We start from the raw sequence: 21,691 nt of genomic DNA, 5'->3' as shown, positions 1-21,691 counted from the left end.
TCATAAAAGGTGAAATTTTAGATTATTAAATTTTAAAAATTATAATAATTATAATATTAGATAAAAATTAAAATATTTAGAATTAAATTTTAAGTTAGTACGGTGGAGAACTCTCTCTAGCATATGTGTTTTAAAATTGTGAGGTTGATTGCAGTACATAATGGGTCAAAGCGGATAATATCTGCTAACAACAGGCTTGAGTTGTTACAAATGGTATCATATCCAGACACTAGGGGGTGTTCCAACGAGGACACTGGGCCTCCAAGGAGGTGGATTATGAGATCCTAGATTGGTTGGAGAATGAAACGAAGCATTCTGTATCAGGGTGTGGAAACATCTTCCTAGCATATAAGTCTTAAAATCGTAAAGTTGACAGTGATACGTAACGCGTCAAAGCGGATAATATCTACTAACAGAGGGTTTAAGCTGCTACACGAATATACAAAATTATGAACTAAATTTGTAATTTAACTTAAATAATAAATTAAACTTCTATTTTCGACCAGATTAATAGACGGTATTTTATAATGTCAATTTAAACATAATTTAACTTACGTATATACGTGACCAAAAAGACAAAAAAAAAAAAAAAAAAAAAAAAAAAAAAAAAAAAAAAAAANCCTAACAAAAATGGATAATTCTCTATATTTCTTTTTTCGTGTTTTATAATCGGTCAGAGTTTAAAATTGTTTGACCTAGAAAGTGACTGTGTTACCGTAGAGAATATTTGTGTTACCGTAGAGAATCTTAAGGAATATTCTTTCCTATGGTAAGTTATAAATGTTAAAGTACGAAAATAATTATGATATATTTTATAATATAGGTTACAGTTAGCATACCGACATCTAGCTTACAACCATGAAGGGTCTTTTTGTCTTTTCACTTTTTAAAAAAATTAAAACTTATATATATATTATACCATGATTAAAAAAATTTATAGCCACGTGTATGAGATCTTACCACCCAAACTTAAATGTGAAAACCCTATTCCGAGACTGTTGAAGCACAGGTTAAAAAATTTGGGTTCAAACGAACGCGATTGAGACATTCATATATACATAGAGGGCATGTATTATCTGTGAATTGGGTTCGAGCAATATTGTCCAAAATTGATAGGTAAATACTCTCTTATCGATCTATCTGCCTCATTTGATGTTCTAAAATATTTATCTACCATTTTCGGGTGGTATTCATGTTTTCCCCTTTTTTCATATCATATTATCGTATCTATTGTTATGCAAATAAGACACGTAATAATTATTATAGGTAGAAAATTTAAAGATCTAAGAAAAATCATTACAAAAACGAATTAAAGTCATACAAAATTTATAAACGTTTCCTTAGCTCAGCCCTCCTCTACGATGCCTATTGAAGCTATTTAAAGCGACATGCTAAAGTACTCGCTTTTAATAAAACAAATTAAGATGTTGTTCTACAAAATAAAAATAAATAAATTTTGTTATCAAAGATTATTTTTTTCAAAATTATTGGAAATAGTTAATTATAATTTAAAAAAATTTAAAATATTTATAAAATGGTTGGTAGATCTAAATTAAAAAATAAATTATTTAACCTAATTTAGAATAATGAATTTATAATTGAATTCATCTATAGGCCTCAAGAGGCAATAAAGATTTAAGAAAAGAATGTATTTTCAAAATAAAAATAAATTTTGTTTGGAACTGAGATTGATACGTTTGTTCATGTGACTAAGGCCATGACAAGTTTCTTTCTCGTGTTTTTTTGGGTGAATATAAAAATAATTTCTTCAAATACGTGACCACCTACAAATTTAATGTTTAAAATATTTTTTAAATTTTCATTTTAATTTCTTAACATTAAAAAATTATTATATTTCATTACCCGACCCAGGACTATCCAACCCATATAACTCGATAATGTGATCGAGGACTGTCTAACCAAACCATATATTTTTTTTTTCGGTTTGAGTTGGGATGAATTTTTTGAAAGCCGGTAATTTGATTTAGTTTGTGGGTTGACATTATTTTTATCGGGTCAACTCCACTAACCTGGAAATAAGGTTATAATTCAACACAAAATATTAAAAAAAAATTTGTTATTAATATAATATTTATTACGGATAATATAATTTTTTCTTAATAATAATAATAATAAAAAAGAATAATTGGACGCTCACCCATGTGAAATTTTTAATTGGTTAACCAATGATATAAATTATTTTAAAATTTACATTTATTTTATTTTTCTAACAAATTAATAATAATTTTGAGTATTTAATAAGCAATTTTATATATTAAAAATATAGAAAACAGATTTTTAAAAAATATATTGAGAGATTTAAGAACGAAAATGAATAATTAAAATGAGATTTAATTCATAATTCAACGAGTCAAAATATTATTTATGATAAATAATAGTTTTTATTTTATTTGTAGTTAGTAAATAATAATAATAGGTGGGGGCAATATCGGGCTAGGAGGAAAAAATGACGCACATGGTAGTACTACAAAGCACGTGCTTTTGGGGGCGTATTGAAGACGAACGTCCCCAACAAGGCCACATGACTCTCATCACATAAGGGTTGCCCAAAACGAGTGGCCTTGTTTAGGGCAATTAGCAGATATCTTGCTAGAAGTGGGACCCTTCTCTTTCAAATTGTAATTGGACAAAAATACCCTTCATGAGATTTACACTTTAATCCACATAAAAGGCCAAAATAATTAATTTTTAGTTTAATTGTATTGCAAATTTAACTACTAAAATATATTTGATTATTTAATAGGATACAATTACATATGCTTATATTTATTTTATTTTTATTTAATTTCATAATTATTTTTTAATTATTTATTCTTTAACGACTTTTAAAAATAATAAATAGTAACATGTTGTGTTGATCCAAATTAATTGTTACTATAGTGACATTGCATATTTACACATCGTGCATAATATCTTACCAATTTGAGATATTTGATTAAGTCAAATTTTACCGATGGTACCATTTGGAATTAGTGATTTAGCTTTTCTTGAACGGAATGCTCAAAGATTAATACAATTATATTATTTTTTGAATTTTTTGAAAATTTTGAAATTATAAAAAGAAATTTTAAATACTAACTTTATAGTTTATTTTTATGGTCAATTTGGTACGAGAAAATTAGGTTAAAAATATAACAACAATAAGCTCTCTAACTTATGATAAAAAGAATATACATTAAGTAAAAAATGTCTAATATGGTTTGTATCGTATCTATCAACAGATTCGTTAATTTAAGCTAGGGACCCAAGCCACATGTGATGGTATATTTTTAAAATCTTCCATAATTAATGTTATTTATCACTTTTTTTTTTTGTTGACTTATCCATAAAAAAAAGAAAAAAAAAAACCCATAAAAATTGATTAATATTTCCATAAATATGTAGCAGCAGACGTCAATATCTTAATTTAAATATTATGCCTAGAATTCATTACTTATATCTAAACTAATTTATAAAAAAAAAAAAAAAGGATATTCAAATTATTTTAAGGAACATTTTCCAATATAATTGAGTCAGCCAAGTGTATTCAAATATACTACAGAAACCAATCTAAAAAAGCAACTGTCGTTGCATATCTGTCAATCAGCTCAGAAGAACATTCTTGCCCATTGATAATGACCTAATAACGGTGAAATTTCCGATCTGAAATCAAGCAGCTTCTGTAAACAGAAAAGGGCTGGCATGTTATACAGGATTACACCTAGTAATAAACTGAACAGTTTCTTTTCACTTTGTTGTGGCCCTAGTACTCAAAGAAGAGTGGTAATTCGTACTTCTTTGCTTCCTATAAGAAGTATAAACGTCGTCATATTGACTATCCTCATTCGGATTGGCGGTAGCCCCTAGTCCTAACCTTCCCGAGCCTTTTCGATCTACACTTCCATCGGCATACGCACCTGTCTCTGGGTCAACCTGAAGGTTGGGAGGAGGAGGAATGCAAGCTCCACCCTTACGTACTGCTGGTTCTCTCTCGTATTCGTAATCGTCGTCTTTGGAATCGGAGCTCATTGGTCCTTCTGAGGGATTAACCTCTCCAATCTCTTTGAAGAACTTGGACACTTTCTCAAGAACTTCAGAGGGAGATATATTGGGTGGAGGAATAATAGTTGGAATATCCAAAGGGCTCATGGGAGAGTATGGGACTCCACTTCCAATCTGCATTTTTCTCACCATTCCAGGAATAAGACCAGGAGGGAACAAAGGATAAGGAGGCAATTTTTCACCCACAGCAGCAGGCTGTGGTGGCATTGATTGGGCATTGGGATGTTGGTTTGGTGGTTGAACAGAAGTTGGCAAGGGAATGGAGTTTACGAAAGCAGCAGTTGGTAGAAATTGCTGCGGCGTTACAGGTCTTGGCAGCACTTGGCCCGAGACGACAGCCTTATCGGGGTGCTCTTGATCGGGAAAACTCGGAATGGTACCTTGCCTGTCAGGTTGCCATTGGTGCATGGCATGGTTATTTGTATGTTGTGTTAATCCTGCATGGCATCAAGAAGTTTAACAAAGATTATTCCCATTTTTCCTATTTTCTCACTATAGCAGTCTGCAAATGAGAACGACATGAATGCATAGAAAATAAAAAGAGAAGGGCCTACCAGCAGCTGAATCAACTGAAGAGGGCAGCTCTTTTGAATGCCCTGGCAAAGTTTTAGTTGGTATTCCATTAATCATTACACCCTCAAGTGTTTTAATAGTATCTTGATCATAAATCTCTTTGGACGCCCAGAACTGTACCAACTTCTGTAATTTCAAATGGCTTTCCTCCTTGATTTGAGGGTTGTGATATACTCTTGCAAGCATGGAACCTACAACTGGTTTAAAAGCTAGAGCTTCGTTGTCAAGGTCATTTTTATTGTTTCTTCGCATCATGCTGCAAAATTAGGACGAAAGATTAATGGAGAAGAAGTTCATACACCTCGAATAACTATGTCGTAGTACTGCTATCAGATTAGTTAGTCGACCCGAAGTAATATATTGAATAGAACTTCTATCAGAACCAAAAATTCTACAACTGAATGTGTGCATGATACAAATAATTAACAACAAACATTCTATTCCTAGTCCTTGAAGACATTCATTAATATTAAACTCAGTCATTCAAGAACTATTGCAGTGGAAAAACATGACAAAGTGAGTATATCTAACGAGCAAGACAAGAGAGAACATCCCTCGTGTAAAAGCCCAAGCTCACTGCTAGCAGATATTGTTCGCTTTGTCTCGTTACGTATCGCTGTCAGCCTCACAATTTTAAAACGCGTTTGATACGGAGAGGTTTCCACACCCTTATAAGGAATGTTTCGTTCCCTTTTCCAACTGATGTGAGATATCACAATCCACCCCCCTTGGGGGCCAGCATTCTTGCTAGCACACCGCCCGGTAACTGGCTCTATACCATTTGTAACAGCCCAAGCTCACCACTAACAGATATTGTCCACTTTGGCCCATTACGTATCGCCATCAGCCTCACGGTTTTAAAACGCGTCTGATAGGGAGAGGTTTCCAGACCCTTATAAGGAATGCTTCGTTTCCCTCTCCAACCGACGTGGGATCTCATAACTCACTTAATGAACTATTAGTTTAGACAAGTTTTTTTTATTTTTTATTTTTTATTTTTATTTTTATATAGAAAAGTACATGGTATTCAACAACAATCATTAAATGCAGCATGCTAATGACACTAAACCAATAAACTATAAATTCCAAAAACCAATAACGGAAGGAGTCATGTGAGAGTGTACCTCTCAAAAAGAATGTCATTGACAAGGTATATAATATGAAGTTGCTTCTCGGAATCATCAATGTTAAATATCATGTCTCTAAGTGCCTCAGCCATAGCTGGAGCAAAAGGAGACCGCTGCATGAACCAAGTTTTAGCACTTTTAATCGATTCTTTAGAACCAGTGAGATTACTAAGCACATTGTTTAGCTCCAAAGCAACATCAGAAGGGAGAGGTCCAGAAAGCCCTTTAAAAGATTTTGAAGGTTGATCATAGTCTGATCGACCAGGCACACCAAAAGCCTGTTGATGGTGCTGTTGCTCATAGAAAGAAGCAAAAGGAGTTTGATGCATTTGAGGAACCCCAATTATCGATGCAGAAGCATTCAATGGAGGAGCATTAAGAGGAGATGGACTTGTCATAGGATTTGGAAGAGGGTGCAACGTGGGCATAGATGAAGATGAAAAGGGAGAATTGAAGGGTGAAAGATGTGAGCGAGTCATTAGCCAAAGCTTATAACGATAGTAACTCTGCCCCTCCCCACCAAAGAGGAAGCCATATGCTGGATTATCCTGTTGCTTTTCACGTATCATAGATTCAAATTCAGGGCCATTCTTTATGATATACTCCACAAGTTTATCAATCCGTTTTTGGAGCTCGGGGTCCGAAGGAGGTGGAACTGATGGTGGAGGAGCAGAATCATAGGGAACATGGAAAGCTGATGGACCCATTGGAGGAGGTAAGTGAGGAACAAAAGCTGGTGGTGGCTGCTGCTGCTGCTGCTGCTGTTGAAGATGAAGAAGGTGAGGAAGAGGCGGATGGTGTGGGTGGAGTGGTGGTTGCTGCTGCATAGGGTGGTGGTAAGGGAACTGTTGCATAGCAGGATGTGGCGGTAGGAAAGGAGGACCTGGAACAGATGGAGGAAATTGTTGATGTTGGCCATGAAATCCGAACGGCTGCTGTTGTTGCAGATTATTTGCCTGTCTCTGCTGCTGGGCATAAGCCAGAGCAGAAGCAGCTGCATAATCTTGAGACTGTCGATCCATTAGCTATCCAGAATTCTAAAAGAACTATCAACTGGATAAAAATCTCGATAAAATCTTCGATCTACAGGCACAAATATGACAAAGAAACAGATCATTAATCATCCTCCAAACAATCAGCAACTAAAATCATGTCACACCACATTCATATCATCGGCCAAGTCCAAATCGAAAGTAAGTATCAACCAACTACATTTCACTCAATCCTGAAAGTTCTGAACTAAAATCCTCGAAAAACATGTCAGCGAACAAAAACATACATAAACCGCTTAACTTCCAGTACTTTCCCACGGCTTTTACAGAACAATATGAACCAAAAAACAACCAGAAAACATTTTATCTTTATCATCATAATCTCAGCAACTCATCACCGCCAGTAAAATTAAAAAATATTCAAGTGCCAGAACATACCTACAACATCAGCGTCGTCTTTCAATCCAGCCTCCGAGCAGGCTTCACACTCTTTCTTGGTCTTTCCTTCCTTCTCTCTCTCCGTTCTCGCAATTTCACGATGGCTCCGGCGAGGTCAATCGTCGGTCGCCGCTGTAATCTCCGGTCTACTAGACGGATCCTTAGGGCTACAAGCGAACCTGCAATAAACGCATTCGTCGTGTCCGGAGTCCGGAATGGAACCGGGGAAATTATATTAATTTCTTGAATCTTGATTACCTTTTTCATGTTTCAATATTTAATTAAAATTAACATATTTTTTCAGAACAAGTTAATTACGAAAACATTACTTAGCAAATACTCTTGTTAGTATTTAAATTTAAATTAGGATGAGTTAATTATGAAAATGGGTAAGATAATTAATTAATTATTTATTTTGAAAATAGTAAAATAAGAACGATGGATGTCCACAGAGTGGGTCGGGAACGGGAACGGGAACGGGAACGTTTTGATGTTTGAAAAAAGTAAAATAAGAACAAAATATGTTCACGAAGTGGGTCGGGAACGGAAAAGATTTCTATCTCTCGTTTCAATCTCGTAAAATTCTCTATTTATTTTTTCGAGATTTCCATAATGACTTTACTGGATAGGGCGATCACATGGACAAAGACCGAGATTCAGGGATGGAGACATAGACGAAGACCGAAAATATATTTCCGTCCCCAATTTAAAAAAAATATATTTCTACTATCTCTTTTATTTTTCATTTAAATAAATATAATAATATATATATATATATATATATATATAAATAAATAAAAGAAAAGAAAAAAAGAGAGAAATAAAATGACAACCCTCAGTGGCGCGAGATTGGCTTTTCTGTGTCGCATCGGTTCCTTCTGATGTACTCGTTGTGTTTGATCATGGTTTACTTCATGCAATTTTTATTGCTCAAGGAAATTTCTCCTGTGGTTTTTTTTTTTTTTTTTTTCCTCGTTCGAGACCTATTGAAACTGCACTTACGGTTTAAAGTTTTGAATTTGAATGACCTTTTTGTCTCTGAATGTATCAGAATCTAACCTTGCGTAATCCTTTCGCTCATATATCTTAGTTGTTAGGTTTAGACACACCACACATCAGAAATAGAGAGAGAAATTCCATTAGATATGTCGAAATAACTCAGCTTCTTGATCTTTAAATTTATTTTCAAAGATTATTGTATTCATATAGCACCTTGAAACCTATGGCGAAGCTTACAAGCCTCAAAAGATACTTTTTCTACAAGTTCATAGGCGTATCACAAATAGCATACGGGACCTACTCTAATGTATAAGTCTCCTTTTGCACCCATAAGGATTAGTTTCTGTATTTTATAATTTAGACGGAGCAAGTTCTTTGTTTGCCACAACTTGCCTTTAAAATTCCATTTTGCAAAAGCTATTTTTCTTAATGCAAGTGAAAATTATTGGGATTGGTTGTCTGTTCTTTAGCACAAAATGGATAAATGTTCTTTCAATTTTGTGTCAGTTACTGTTTTTCCTTAGATTAGACTTGTTTGATTCCATGTAGCAACTGAAGAACCAGGCTCTTTTGATACTGAATTAAGACTAGTCATGAATCTTCATTTAAAACTGGACCTTTGATTCGTATTGGCTGGAAGTTTGTTTGCGATCATCACGATCGGGATATAGATATATATGTACTCTAACCGGTTGAAATTAATTTGCATTTTTTAGTTCAAACAGAAGGTGAAGATTCAAGTATCTTAAAACGTTTGTTATTTTGACAGAATTTGAAGCCGAGTGACATCGATTTAGATAAAGCGTTGAAGCTTCTATCAGGTAAGGGTGTTGACTTTATGGTTAATTTAGGTTCATTCTCCCTATATTATTTATTTTAAATTCGTCTGGATTTATTCATGTAAGAAGATCCATTAGATGATCATACACACACTTTGACAGCTAAATTACATGTATCTTTTAATTATAATTATTGGAAAATAAGAACACTCATTTAGTTTGAGAATGAACAATTACTTACAAGTATGACGTAAACTTTGAAATTGTTAAAATCGTTTTTGCGATATTTGAAGCGCGTAATTGTTTAATGATTTAAAATTAATTTGATAGTAAATTATGTTTAAAAGTGTAGAATCAAAATTGAATTAATTTTGACAATTTTAAAATAGAAAAATGATTTTGATGCTTTTAAAATATAGAAGTTTGTATATACAATCAAATAAATTATAAAAAGAATGGGATTATATACATAGATCAGATCTCTATCACTAGCCCCTCTCTTGCTTCTCTAATATACAATCAAGTAAATTATAAAAGAATGGGATACTAAAGGATAGAGAATTTGTTCATCACTTGAGCAAATGATGAACAAAGAACAAATATGGTCTTCAATTTATATACAAATTGGCTTTCTGCCCTCACTGTAACATTCAAAAAAAAAAAAAAAAAAAAAAAAAAAAAAAAAAAAAAANAGAAAAAAAATTTAATTTTTGAGGTCGGGTAAGAGTATGTTTGGAAGAGCATTGTAATAGCCTAAGTCTATCGCTAGTAAATATTGTCTTTTGTAGGCTTTTCCTCTCGTGAAAGGACTTCCCTCCCTCAAGGATTTTGAGACAAGGATTTTGAGAAAGGTTTTCACACCCTTGTAAAGAATGTTTCGTTTCTCTCCAACCGATGTGAGATCTCACAAGCCACCTCCTTCGAGGATGCTCACAATCCACCCCCTTCGAGGCCCAACATCCTCGCTAATACTTGTTCTTCTCTCCAATCAACCACCCTCCTTCGAGGCTCAGCGCCTTCGCTGGCACACTGCCCAGTGTCTGGCTCTTACACCATTATTGTGAGATCCCACATCGGTTGGAAAGGAGAACGAAAATGGTGTGAAAACCTCTTTCTAATAGAGGTATTTTAAAAACCTTGAGAGGAATCCCAGAATGGAAAGCTCAAAGAAGATATAATATCTGGTAGTGGTGGGTCTGGCCGTTATACTCGAATGGTAGTACGTTTTTGGTTAGTATTTGTTGAGAAAGTACTTCAAACGTAGAGGAAAATAAGGTTAAAAGTAGTTTCTTGAATCAGAAGAAAATGTTTTGCTCATGGAAGTAAAAGATAAAGGCAATGATAAACTCACCAACTGTAGAGAAACTTGGCTGCTGCTGCGAGTGGGGCTTATGTCTCCCATCAGTGTTGGGTGTATATAATCTTCTGCAATAGTTCTCAACCTGTTAAGCTCTGGAAGGATTTCCTTTCCAAGATCAGGCCTATCTTTACGTCTTAACTCGGCACACTTGAGCGACATCTTGGCAAACGACAACGCTTCTTCGATAGGCCAATCGGTAATGGCTGGATCGAGAATATTTGCAAACATGTCATTCTCGATCGCTTGTTCGACATGGTGAGTCAATCCCATTGGCGGCCGAGAAGTTATCAGCTGGAGAAACATGATGCCTAATGAGTATATGTCTGATTTCACGCCAAGCATGCCTGTCTGCTGATACTCGGGATCAATGTAGCAAAACGTTCCAGCAGTCGATGTCATTCGGTACTGTGTTACGTTATCCGCAACCGATGGAGGTACGAGCCTGGCTAAGCCAACGTCACTGATCTTACTAACAAAGTTCCGATCGAGCAAAATATTAGCTGGTTTGAGATCACGATGCACGAGTGGCTCTGGCTTTGTTTGGTGTAGGAACAACAATGCTGTTCCAATTTCACCTGCAATTTGAAACCTGAGCTGCCACGAAAGTGGAGGCGTGTTTCCTCGTTGTAGAAGTCGATCTTCTAAGCTCCCATTAGCCATGAACTCATAGACCAAGCAGCCGTACTCGGGGCACGCTCCGAGGAGGAGCACCATGTTTGGATGGCGTATACAGCTAAGTACTTCTACCTATGAATCGTTATATTAGATAATGTTATTAGACCTCTTAGACGTTCTAAAACATGGAAGTTGTTCGGTAACACACCTCTTGTTTAAACTGCGATCGTCCTTGAGTTGCATCGGGACGTAAAACCTTAATGGCAACAGGAGTATGATCAAGATCACACCTGTAAACCGGACCATAACCACCTTCTCCGATCTTACGAGATTCAGCAAAGAATTCCGTTGCCTCTTCGATCTCCTCGATCGTATACTTTCTATACCTGATATCGCTTTGTGACAATGCATCAATAGCCCTTTTCTTTTCTTCAGCTTCTTTGTGAGCTTTCATTTCAGCCTTCATTCTTTTCTGTGCTTCCAATTCTGCTATCCTCCTAGCTGCCTCTGCTGCCTCGATGGCTGCTTTCGACTTCGTCTTCTCCTGTTTGGCCAGCGCCAATGCAGCTTCCCCGGCCAATCTCGCCTCTTCTATTCTTTGTTCTTCTTCTAATTTCCAGCGTTGCAACTCGACCGCCTGCATCTCGAAACATAGATATCATGAAACAGCCATCGAAAGCTGGTCTTGATATCGATCCGTGTTAATCGATTGGTTCGTCTTACCTTTTGTTTTGCTGTAAGTGCTTCCTTGCAGGCTGTGCTGTACATTTCCATGGTTTGCTTGAGTTCTAGCTTGAGCCTACGCATCTCAGCCTCCACATCTTCCTGCACCATCATATAAAAGTTCATATAAAACAAAGCTTTATTGCATCAAATGAATGGAACCATAGGCAATAATGTGGCTCAAAACTTACCAAAGACTGTGATGAGATTGACAATCTATCACTATCTTGCGAGATCGAAGAGAACTCGGACGGGAAGTTCATATCCATCGATAACCGTCCCATCGGTAGAGACTCGAAGCTCTGAGTCAAGTCAAGATCTGTACTACTCGACATCCGTGGTGGGGTGGCTCTTCCTCCCATATCTAGGCTGTCATAAACTGAAGGAAATATACGATCAATGCTCGGTCTTCCTGAGCTAACGTACGATATATCTGATTCTTGAAAAGACGAATCTCCATACGACGGTTTGTAGTTGTATCCTTTCCTTGTGAAGGGTGACCTGATTTCAACAACGTTTTGCTCATCAGTATGCCTAACAAAGTAAGGATGTAACAGCCTAGGCCCACCGCTAGCAGATATTGTTCTCTTTGGGCTTTCTCTCAAGGTTTTTAAAATGCGGTTTCTAGGGAGAGGTTTCCACACCCTTATAAAGGGTGTTTCGTTCTCCTCCCCAACCGATGTTGGACATCACAATCCACCCCCTTTCAGGGTCCTCGCTGGCACTCGTTTCCTTTCTCCAATCAATGTGGGACCCCACCAAACTCACCTCCCTTGGGGTCCAGCGTCCTCGCTGGCACATCACCCGGTGTCTGGCTCTGATACCATTTGTAACGGCTCAGGCCCACCACTCGCAGATATTGTCCTCTTTGGGCTTCCCTTTCGGATTTTCCCTCAAAGTTTTTAAAACACGTCTGCTAGGGAGAGGTTTCCACACCTTTATAAAGGGTGTTTCGTTCTCCTCCCCAACAGACGTGGGACATCACAAAGAACATGACTAGTTTACGCTTCTCGTGGATTTAGTAGTAGTTTAACACAAAATCGGAGTAAAAGTGTTTTGTTCTACTTCGATCAATATTAATAGCTAATGTATTAAAACGTCATACAATTTAGTCATAGCTTACTAAGTTAACGACTTAAGTTTTAACGTCTATTTGAACGATGTATAGGGTCACTCTCACCTCATGAAATCCGCCTCGTCCTGTGATCCACGTGGCAGAACAAAGGGACGTTTATCCAAAGAGGCTGCTAACAAATTCAACGTTAGTTTCATGGAGAATATTGGGACAACCAACAAGCATATAAGGTAAAAGGAAACTGGTTTGAAAGAAGTTAACCTCTTGCAGATGTAGTCTGAGGAAATTGGTAGTCGGACCTGATGGATTTTGTGCTGCTTTGTTGCACTAATTGCGACCGTAGAGGATTCACGACCGGAGCGGGACGAGATGCCGAACGCATCGATTGAATTTTGCCTTTAGAAATGACAAACACATTGCAAAAATCTGGTGCTCCTTTTGAGACATTGCCAGGAACATCAGTTGCCTTGAATCTACTTCATAAGAAGCTTGTATCAAGTTAATGATATCTACAAGAAACTTCAATGCTTTCTTCATACATAATATGCCATAAAAACGACCTTTTCAACTCAACAAACTGTTCGAGTTTGATACTCATAGCTGTTCGAGTTTGATACTCATAGCTTTTGGGTTGCATTGATCGAGTTTTTCAAGTTGAACACTTAATATGTGTAACGGCCCAAGCCCACCGCTAGCAGATAGTCCTTTTAGGGCTTTCCCTCAAAGTTTCCACACCCTTACAAAGGGTGTTTTGTTCTCCTCCACAACCAATGTGGGATATCACAATCCACCCCCCTTCAGGGCCCAGCGTCCTCGCTGACACTAGTTCGTTTCTCTAATTGATGTGGGACCGCCACCAAATCCACCCCCTTCGGGCCCAGCGTCCTTACTGGCACACCGCCTCGTGTCTACCCGCTTCGAGGAACAACCTCCTCGTTCGCACATAGTCCGGTGTCATTTGTAACGGCCCAAGCCCACCGCTAACAGATATTGTCCTCTTTGGGCTTTCCCTTTCGGGTTTCCCCTCAAGGCTTTAAAACACGTCTGGTAGGGAAAGGTTTCCACACCCTTATAAAGGGTTTTTCGTTCTCCTCCCCAACCAATATGGAATATCTCAATATGTTTACCTAAAAACATAATGATTACACCTTCTCCGAGAGAAAAATAGATAGTAAATTGTTCATGGGTTAGGTTAAAAAAGTCATTTTCAACTCAACCTCGAGTCTAATACTTATGGTTTAGATTGGATTGATCGAATTTTTTCGGTCATCAGATTTTCAAACACTTGTTTAGTATGTTCACTAAATGATTAAACATTCTCCAAGAAAAAAACGTCATGGTCATGTGTAAACCCTATCGAGTCGATCCAATTGTTCGAGTTTAATATTCATGTCGAGTTTTTTGGATCATCAAGATTCTCGAACATGTTGACCTAATAAGAAAAGAAAAGAAAAGAAACATACCTTAAAAAGCCAGATTTTGATGAAGCTCCCACAACAATGTTCTCTATGGCTGTATTTGCAGCATACTCAGTTAAGGCCTTAGCTATGTCTGTATCTTCCAACACAACATCTTTGCATTGAATCTGAAACTCAGAAAATTATTATTATTATTATTATAAATAATAGATAAAAATTGAATCTTCAATTAAATAAAATAAAATAAATAAAGCTTACATCTTTTCGAGTACAAAAGCAACGAAAAGGAAGGAATAATTCTCTAACGCCAGCTTCAGGGTCAGATTTCATCTCTGCATCCAAAAAGAGCTTCATCATTATATATATGGTAATAAAATTTAATAGAAAATGAGCAAAATAAAAAAAAAATTGCAAGAAATACACTAAAATTATGGGTTTTTTTTTATATATTTTATAAAAACAAATAATTTCGGGTTAACTGAGTCACCATATCAAAAAGGGAGCGTAAAACTAATTTTAATATTCACTTACGATAAAGGCTTAACTTAAAGAAATTGATACATAAGAGATGAAATAGAAAGAAACTTTCGAAAGATTAAATTCAACAAAATATTCTCATCATTCGTTGATGAATAAAGTTTATATTCGACTCATTAAGACATACATCCTAATAGTAAAATGTTCTTTCTCATATCTAACCTAAAAATGACTCAATAATCCGCCCACCAACGACTACTAAATTCAAACTCAAACTATAAAAGTTGGGTTTGGTTAGGTCTTTTATTTTTGATTTGGGTTGAGTTAAACTTTTGCAAAAAAACAAACTTGGTTCGGGGTTAATGTTTACAAACCAATGAGATTAACCCAATCCAACCCGTATACACCTCTCATTGCTTCTTAAAAAAAGATGAAAATCCAGAGGAATGGAGAATCTAAAACAAAAACAAAAAAAAAACGAAATTGTGATATGAAAAATAAAAAAGTTGAGAGAGAGTACTTACTTAGGGAAGAATTAGAAGGGGATCTGAGTTTGACATGAACGAGGAAAACAGTTTGGCCTCTACGAAGCAAATGATCAATTGCCCATTTGAGAGCCCCTTGGCTGCCTTTGTCTTTGTCAATGGCCACCGCCACAAATCCATTCACATTCAATCTCTCTTTTCTGTCTAAGCTGTATCTTGGTAACCACATTTCCCCCCCCCCCCCCCCCCNTTTCTCTCTCTAGAACAAGGATTCAAACAACCTTCATATCCCTTTCTCTCTCCCTCATTTTCTGGTTCTTATTTATAGTTATTTTCGTTTTATTTGATTCTTTCAAACTGTAACCGTTGCCTCCATCTATTTCGACCTTTGACTATTTTTTACACTTTTCAATTATCCTTGATTCAAATTCTTTTATATTTCTTATGGCATGTGACTTTTATTCTTTGATACATATAGTCTTCCATTTACCATACTAGAGGGATATTTTTCCTCTTTAAGTAAGGATATCATCTCATTTAATTCTTCGAGAGAACTCATAGATCATTTTAAGAAAGTACTCCCTCATAGATCATTCTAAGAAAGTACTCTATCTCACCACCATAATAATTTATTCATAGACCATTCCAAGAAAGTACTCAATTTCTTTGGTCACGTTATGAAACCATATATGCAAAAAAAATCTTCGTGGGAGGGGCATGTTCGTATTATTGTGACCTTCATGAGCATTTTTGTAATTTGCCAATTATAATATTTTACTCTAAAAATCCAAACTTTTTCTAAAAATTCTTGATCATAGGAGAAGTTTACTTGGAACTGANCAAAATTGATTTGACCAAAGAGAAAATTTGAATCATTAAATTTTAGGTTAATAACATATATTTTAACTAGTTTAGTTATCTATATTTTCATTTTCTAACAGAAAGTCAAATAAAAATTATTTTGAAATTTTGAAATTAAGTTTTAAAAAACATGCAAGATATTATGAATAATCAGTCCCAATTTTAAAATAATGATTACTAAACTGCTAAAATTTTAAATTATGAAATATAGTCGTATTTAATTATTTAGATTTGATTGAATTTAAATAAATGAAAATTTTATAAATTATTTCGGTTCATAGATTCAAAAAAATTAGTTTGAGTTCAACCGAACCAACTCAAATTTATTGTTAATTGAAAAAAATATTTTTGTTGTTTATAATACAATTATATACACATATATTTAATATAATTTTATTTAATTATATAACTATTATTATTATTATTATTATTTATTCTCAGACAACCCTTAAAATTAAAAAAAAAAAAAAAAATTATAAATCTTAATTCAATGTTTGAAAACAAAAAATAAAAAAAAAAAACTCCAAACAGCCTCATCAACTCCAACCCAATCAGATTGGGTTGATTGGATTGAGATGAGTGCATAATTTGGTTCGGCGTCTGAATCCACCCCAAAAAAATAAATAATAATAAAAACGCGTTTTAAGAATATAGTAAAGTGAATTTTCGACAAAAAAAAAAAAAAAAAAAAAAAAAAAAAAAAAAAAAAANAAAAAAAAATCACCTGATCTCTTAAAAATATAGTTTTAGAAAAATGAATAGTTAAATAAATAAATAAAAATCTAACTCAATAGAACAAAATATGATAAAAGAGATAAAGACAGAAGAGGATGCAAAAATAAACATTGGAAACCTGGAAAATGTCGGCAACGTTTTGGTGTTGTNGATCTCTTAAAAATATAGTTTTAGAAAAATGAATAGTTAAATAAATAAATAAAAATCTAACTCAATAGAACAAAATATGATAAAAGAGATAAAGACAGAAGAGGATGCAAAAATAAACATTGGAAACCTGGAAAATGTCGGCAACGTTTTGGTGTTGTTGCTCGAATGGTCAGCTTGAAATTTTGTCCGTAGGAAGAGAGATGGGAAGATTCAAAACTCCGATGAGTTCACCTGCGAGAAGAACTCAAACAAAATGGATTTAAACAGCCATTTACACAAGGAGTTGAGGAAGGGCATTGAAGAATATCTCTTACTTGGTGGCTTAACGAACAGCCAAATGCAAAATGAGAGTTACTCTTGATCTTCGAGCAGGCTATGGAGATCATTAATGGTGTTGAGAAAATCTTCAAGACATTTGATAAGCTTGCTCCCTTGACGCCTAATGGAATTAGTTCGGACGTTGTAGTTGTCGTTGTCGTTTTTTTCGTCCGACGTTGCATATTCTGCATTCTCAGACACAATTGCTTGAACTTTTTCTGCAGTTTCAAGCAATTTCTTCGCCATCGTTTGCTCTTCGGGTTCGGTGCTATCGGTCGTCTTTTCTCCATGGCTTTTGATGTAGCATCCACGACGCTCTACTTCCGGAGAGCTCACCGGAGGTTCTTCTTCTTCTTCTCCCTCACATTTTACAGATTTCTCAAGAGCTTGATTTCTTGTGGACATTGAACAACGTCTTTGCCTTTTAGGGCCTAACATGACAATACCAGAAAGAAGAACAAACTAATATTAGGATGTCAAAAGAACTCTAATAGGCAATCCTGTCTCATCAGGCCTTGTTATGATATATGTTAGCAGACCTCTAAAGTTCAAAATTCACCGAATGAATTAAAGAACCAAAAAGATCTAGATCCCGAAATGGCTACTCAAGATGGAGATTCAAACCTTCGACATTCTGGTTGATGATATAGAGTTATTTGTAGATCGGATATCATGTTACTCTGGATTTAATACCAAAACAAAAAATACAAGAATTTCAAGCACTTGTTTCTATTAATTTTACAGCATTAAGAACAAGAAGAAAATAATAAGCAGATTGAAAATGTGAGATCCCACGTCGATTAGAGACGAGAACAAAGCATTCTTTATAAGGGTGTGAAAACCTTTCCTATATGCGTTTTAAAAACCTTGAGGGGAAGCCCGAAAGGGAAAACCCAAAGAGGATAGCAGTGAGCTTGGGCTGTTACAAATGGTATCAGAGCCAGACACCGGGGGTGATGTGCCAGCAAGGAGCATTCTTTATAAGGGTGTGAAGACCTTTCCTATATGCGTTTTAAAAACCTTGAGGGGAAGCCCGAAAGGGAAAACCCAAAGAGGATAGCAGTGGGCTTGGGCTGTTACAAATGGTATCAGATCCAGACACCAGGGTGATGTGCCAGCAAGGAGGCTGAGCCCCGAAGGGGAGTGGCACGAGGCGGTATATCAGCAAGGATGCTAGGTCCCGAAGGGGGGTGGATTGGGAGGTCCCACATCATTGGAGAAGGGAACGAGTGCCAGCGAGAATGCTGAGCCCCGAAGGGGAGTAGATTGTGAGATCCCACATTGGTTGGGGAGAAGAACATAGATTGTGAGATCCCACATCTGTTGGGGAGGAGAACGTAGATTGTGAGATCTCACATCTGTTGAGGAGGAGAACGATCACTGAGCCCCGAAGGGGAGTAAATTGTGAGATCCCACATCGGTTGGGGAGGAGAACAAAGCATTCTTTAAAAGGGTATGGAAACCTCTCCCTAGCAGACACATTTTAAAATTTTTGAGGGGAAGGTCCGAAAAAAGAAAGTCCAAAGAGGACAATATCGGCTAACGGTGGGCTTAACCGTTATAGAAAATTTCCTCACTGATCAAGAAACAAAAAATGACTTTCTTATAAGCAAACTATCAGAGCTGGTCCTTGCAATTATGTTCATGCCCCATTATGCTAATCACAGGGAAGGCCTTGCTCGCCCAAGGCCGGCAAACAAAGGTTGTTAAGTCATTAAGTGAAGCAAAAAGTGATAGTATCAAGTGTATTCAAAGAAACTCTAAAAGTGTACAAATTCACATGAAAGCTTGATACCATAGAAATGTGATCTATAAGCACTCTAGGAAACAAAGAACCATACCAGGCTCTGCAGCTTCATCTACCTTCTCAACCGCAGCCTCAGGATCGCTATCAGGCTCCGTATCCGACTGATTCGCCCTCATCGATACAACATTATCGATTGCTTTGAACAGCTCCTCGTCAAAGTTATCAGGAAGTCCCAATTCCTTTCTCCTTTCACTTTCCAAACACCAATACGAATCATCATCCGGCATCTCTAACTCCCATTGCCTGATAACATCATGTTCAATCAGCAAACAGTCCCACTTCCTCCTGCACTGATTCGAGTTCCGAGCCACATCCAAAGACGTGCAATTCTCTGCAACAATTTTCCATTTCTGAAAGCTAGACAAAGCTTTCCAACAATCCGCCTCCACAGCTGCAATCACATTAACAAGAACGAGGCAATCCGCCGCTGTCCAATCCGGCGCTATACGAGACCGCGTCCGACGAGAACCTGAAACCTCCGTTCCACGTTTGCCGTCCTCCTCCTTCATTTCGTACTAAAATTTTCTTCGTTTTTCAGTTTAGAAATTCTTCAGCTCTCTATTTCAATCCAAATTTCTTTACCTATAATGCAACATCTGACAACGGAAAATCAAACGCCATTCCGTAATAGAAACCGGAAAATGTGAGATGAAATCGAAACGGTGTTGATTCGCCGACAAATATATGAAGAATCGAAGGATTACAATCTCGATTTTCTTCGTCTATCAGAGGAATTTAGAAGTGAATCAAAGTAGAACAGAAAAGAGTGTGTGGAAAGATGGAAAGTAATCGAAATTGCAAGATAAATCGAATGAATAAGCGTTATGCTGCAATGCGGAAGATCTTTTCAGTAGAGAGAGAGTTGTTCACCTTACCAATTTCCGATGAAGTGAAGGAGCCAGAACCTTCTACACTGCCCACTCGCTCGCTTCGATGCACAATCTTCGCGCTAAAATAGAAGAACGCGTAAATGCCCCAATCTCCATGGGTTCATAACGCGCACTTTCCCACTACACGAACTGAATTTTAAATTTTAAATTCTTTTATTTTCATTTTTCATTTTAATTTTTTTTTTTTCATTTTTTCATTTTTAAAGCCAAAATTATAATAGAAATGAAATTAAAAATTTAAAAAAAAAAAAAAAAGATAAAAGTGGTTAATTTTTCAAAAGTAAAAAGTCCAAAATAAAAATAAATTAAAAAGAGAGAGATTAAAATGAATATTTTCACGTGCAAAATTATAATTATAATAAATTAAAGTTCAAAGTAGATAACTAAAATAGTATTTAAATCTTAAATACAAATTTTTTTTAATAAATAAATAAAAATAAATATATCTTGATTAACATTAAATCAACTCAAATACAGTGTTTTTATGTTTAAATATAATATATAAAATACTCCCCTTTTTCCTTCCAAATATATATATATATATATATATATATATATATATATATTATAGAATCCATATCTCGAAATAAGAAATTTGATACTTCTAACCTGTAAAACTGTCAATATGTCGATGAAAATTTGATGATTCGGTTGTTAATCTCTCTTCATTTGTCATTAGTTTTCATTGTTGTCTCGTGCATGGGCTCCTACCTTCCCTTGATTTTCAACGTTGGGTTGAGCTCAAAATAAATGTTGACCGACTAATGTGTACATCTAGCTCGATCTAGACCAACATATGAGTCGATCTACTTATGATGATTAAACAATGAACGATAAATGCCACGTCGTTGGATAATCTATTCCTTTCCACTAACTTTGGGGGAATATTAAACTTAGGCCACGTAATGAAGCGGATGAGGCAATGAAGATTGGACAGAGAGGAGATGACAATAACAGTGATTCGCTATCAATGTCCCCAAGTGTCCTGGTTCAATGAACCAAGGTTGCTCCACCTTCACCTTTCATTTTCATTTACTATCATGGACCGCAAGTTAATTTTGATTTGTGGATAAAATTGTAAGCGATTTTAAAATACGTGAACAGATACACGTTTCCATATCTTTATGAGAAATGCTTCGTTTCTCTATCAAATCAACGTGGGGTCTCACAATCTACCCTTTTGGAGGCCCAGTGTCCTCACTAACACGCTGTTTGGTGTCTAGCTTTGATACCCTTTGTAACAGCTCAAATCTACCGCTAGTAGATATTGTCCCACTGGGTTCTTTAAAGAGCTTCCTCTCAAAGTTTTAAAATGTGTCTACTATAAAGAGAGTCTAGCCCTATTTCGAACAGTGTCTTGCATCGTCCCACGACTGACTCTGATATCATTTATAATAATCCAAGTCCACTGTTAGCAAATATTATAATTATTCTTGTCATATTATATATATTATAATTTTAAAAAATAATTCTATTAAACATTAAAAAAAAATGTCTAATAAAATCATATACACTAAATCATTTAAATATCTATAGAGAATAAATATAAATTCTAGTGATATAGGGTTGGTAGGTTGAAAAGTTTAAAAAAAAAAATACAATTTCAATAAATTGCATTAAATTTGTAAATCTTTAATTTATTAAAGTAATTATAAATTTGTGTAACTGATAAGATTATTCCTTCTTTCCCTTTGGATGGGAAGAGAACAAACCAATAGAAAACATGGGAGAGAATTTATTTATTTATTTTTATATTTTTTAAGGTTGAAACAAAAGATAGACTCTAAGTAGAAGAGATATTTACAAG

The 21,691-nt window shown here is 35.7% G+C and overlaps 3 protein-coding genes across 8 annotated transcripts; all 3 read right to left on the bottom strand.

The window, feature by feature from the left end:
• Positions 1 to 3,500: 3,500 nt before the first annotated feature.
• LOC111788123 (calcium homeostasis endoplasmic reticulum protein-like) lies at positions 3,501 to 7,412 on the bottom strand. The gene is made up of 4 exons (XM_023668332.1): positions 7,193 to 7,412; positions 5,760 to 6,845; positions 4,617 to 4,891; positions 3,501 to 4,499 (listed from the first exon to the last, which is right to left on the bottom strand). The coding sequence occupies exons 2-4, from the start codon at positions 6,782 to 6,784 to the stop codon at positions 3,748 to 3,750; spliced, it is 2,052 nt and encodes a 683-aa protein (XP_023524100.1). The 5' UTR covers positions 6,785 to 6,845; positions 7,193 to 7,412; the 3' UTR covers positions 3,501 to 3,747.
• A 2,744-nt stretch (positions 7,413 to 10,156) lies between these two features.
• On the bottom strand, positions 10,157 to 15,352 carry LOC111788112 (U-box domain-containing protein 52-like). Of its 3 annotated transcripts, none has more exons than XM_023668308.1 (9): positions 15,163 to 15,352; positions 14,420 to 14,493; positions 14,207 to 14,328; positions 13,005 to 13,219; positions 12,849 to 12,912; positions 11,860 to 12,169; positions 11,669 to 11,770; positions 11,154 to 11,582; positions 10,157 to 11,077 (listed from the first exon to the last, which is right to left on the bottom strand). In XM_023668308.1, the coding sequence occupies exons 1-9, from the start codon at positions 15,350 to 15,352 to the stop codon at positions 10,247 to 10,249; spliced, it is 2,337 nt and encodes a 778-aa protein (XP_023524076.1). In that variant the 3' UTR covers positions 10,157 to 10,246. The 3 variants fall into 3 exon arrangements, with proteins under 3 accessions (XP_023524076.1, XP_023524077.1, XP_023524078.1); XM_023668309.1 differs by having other exon boundaries at positions 13,005 to 13,216; XM_023668310.1 differs by having other exon boundaries at positions 14,420 to 14,509; positions 15,163 to 15,234.
• A 1,586-nt stretch (positions 15,353 to 16,938) lies between these two features.
• On the bottom strand, positions 16,939 to 19,942 carry LOC111788255 (trihelix transcription factor ASR3-like). 4 transcript variants are annotated; one of them, XM_023668558.1, is made up of 4 exons: positions 19,870 to 19,942; positions 19,029 to 19,590; positions 17,184 to 17,618; positions 16,939 to 17,100 (listed from the first exon to the last, which is right to left on the bottom strand). In XM_023668558.1, the coding sequence occupies exons 2-3, from the start codon at positions 19,501 to 19,503 to the stop codon at positions 17,221 to 17,223; spliced, it is 873 nt and encodes a 290-aa protein (XP_023524326.1). In that variant the 5' UTR covers positions 19,504 to 19,590; positions 19,870 to 19,942; the 3' UTR covers positions 16,939 to 17,100; positions 17,184 to 17,220. The 4 variants fall into 4 exon arrangements, with proteins under 4 accessions (XP_023524326.1, XP_023524323.1, XP_023524324.1 ...); XM_023668555.1 differs by having other exon boundaries at positions 19,865 to 19,941; XM_023668556.1 differs by having other exon boundaries at positions 19,029 to 19,576; positions 19,865 to 19,935.
• Positions 19,943 to 21,691: the final 1,749 nt, after the last annotated feature.

Source organism: Cucurbita pepo, chromosome LG02 (genome assembly GCF_002806865.2).
Source record: "Cucurbita pepo subsp. pepo cultivar mu-cu-16 chromosome LG02, ASM280686v2, whole genome shotgun sequence".
Lineage (NCBI taxonomy): Eukaryota > Viridiplantae > Streptophyta > Magnoliopsida > Cucurbitales > Cucurbitaceae > Cucurbita > Cucurbita pepo.
Note: the sequence above shows the minus strand (reverse complement) of the source record. Positions and strands in the feature narration are given on the sequence as shown.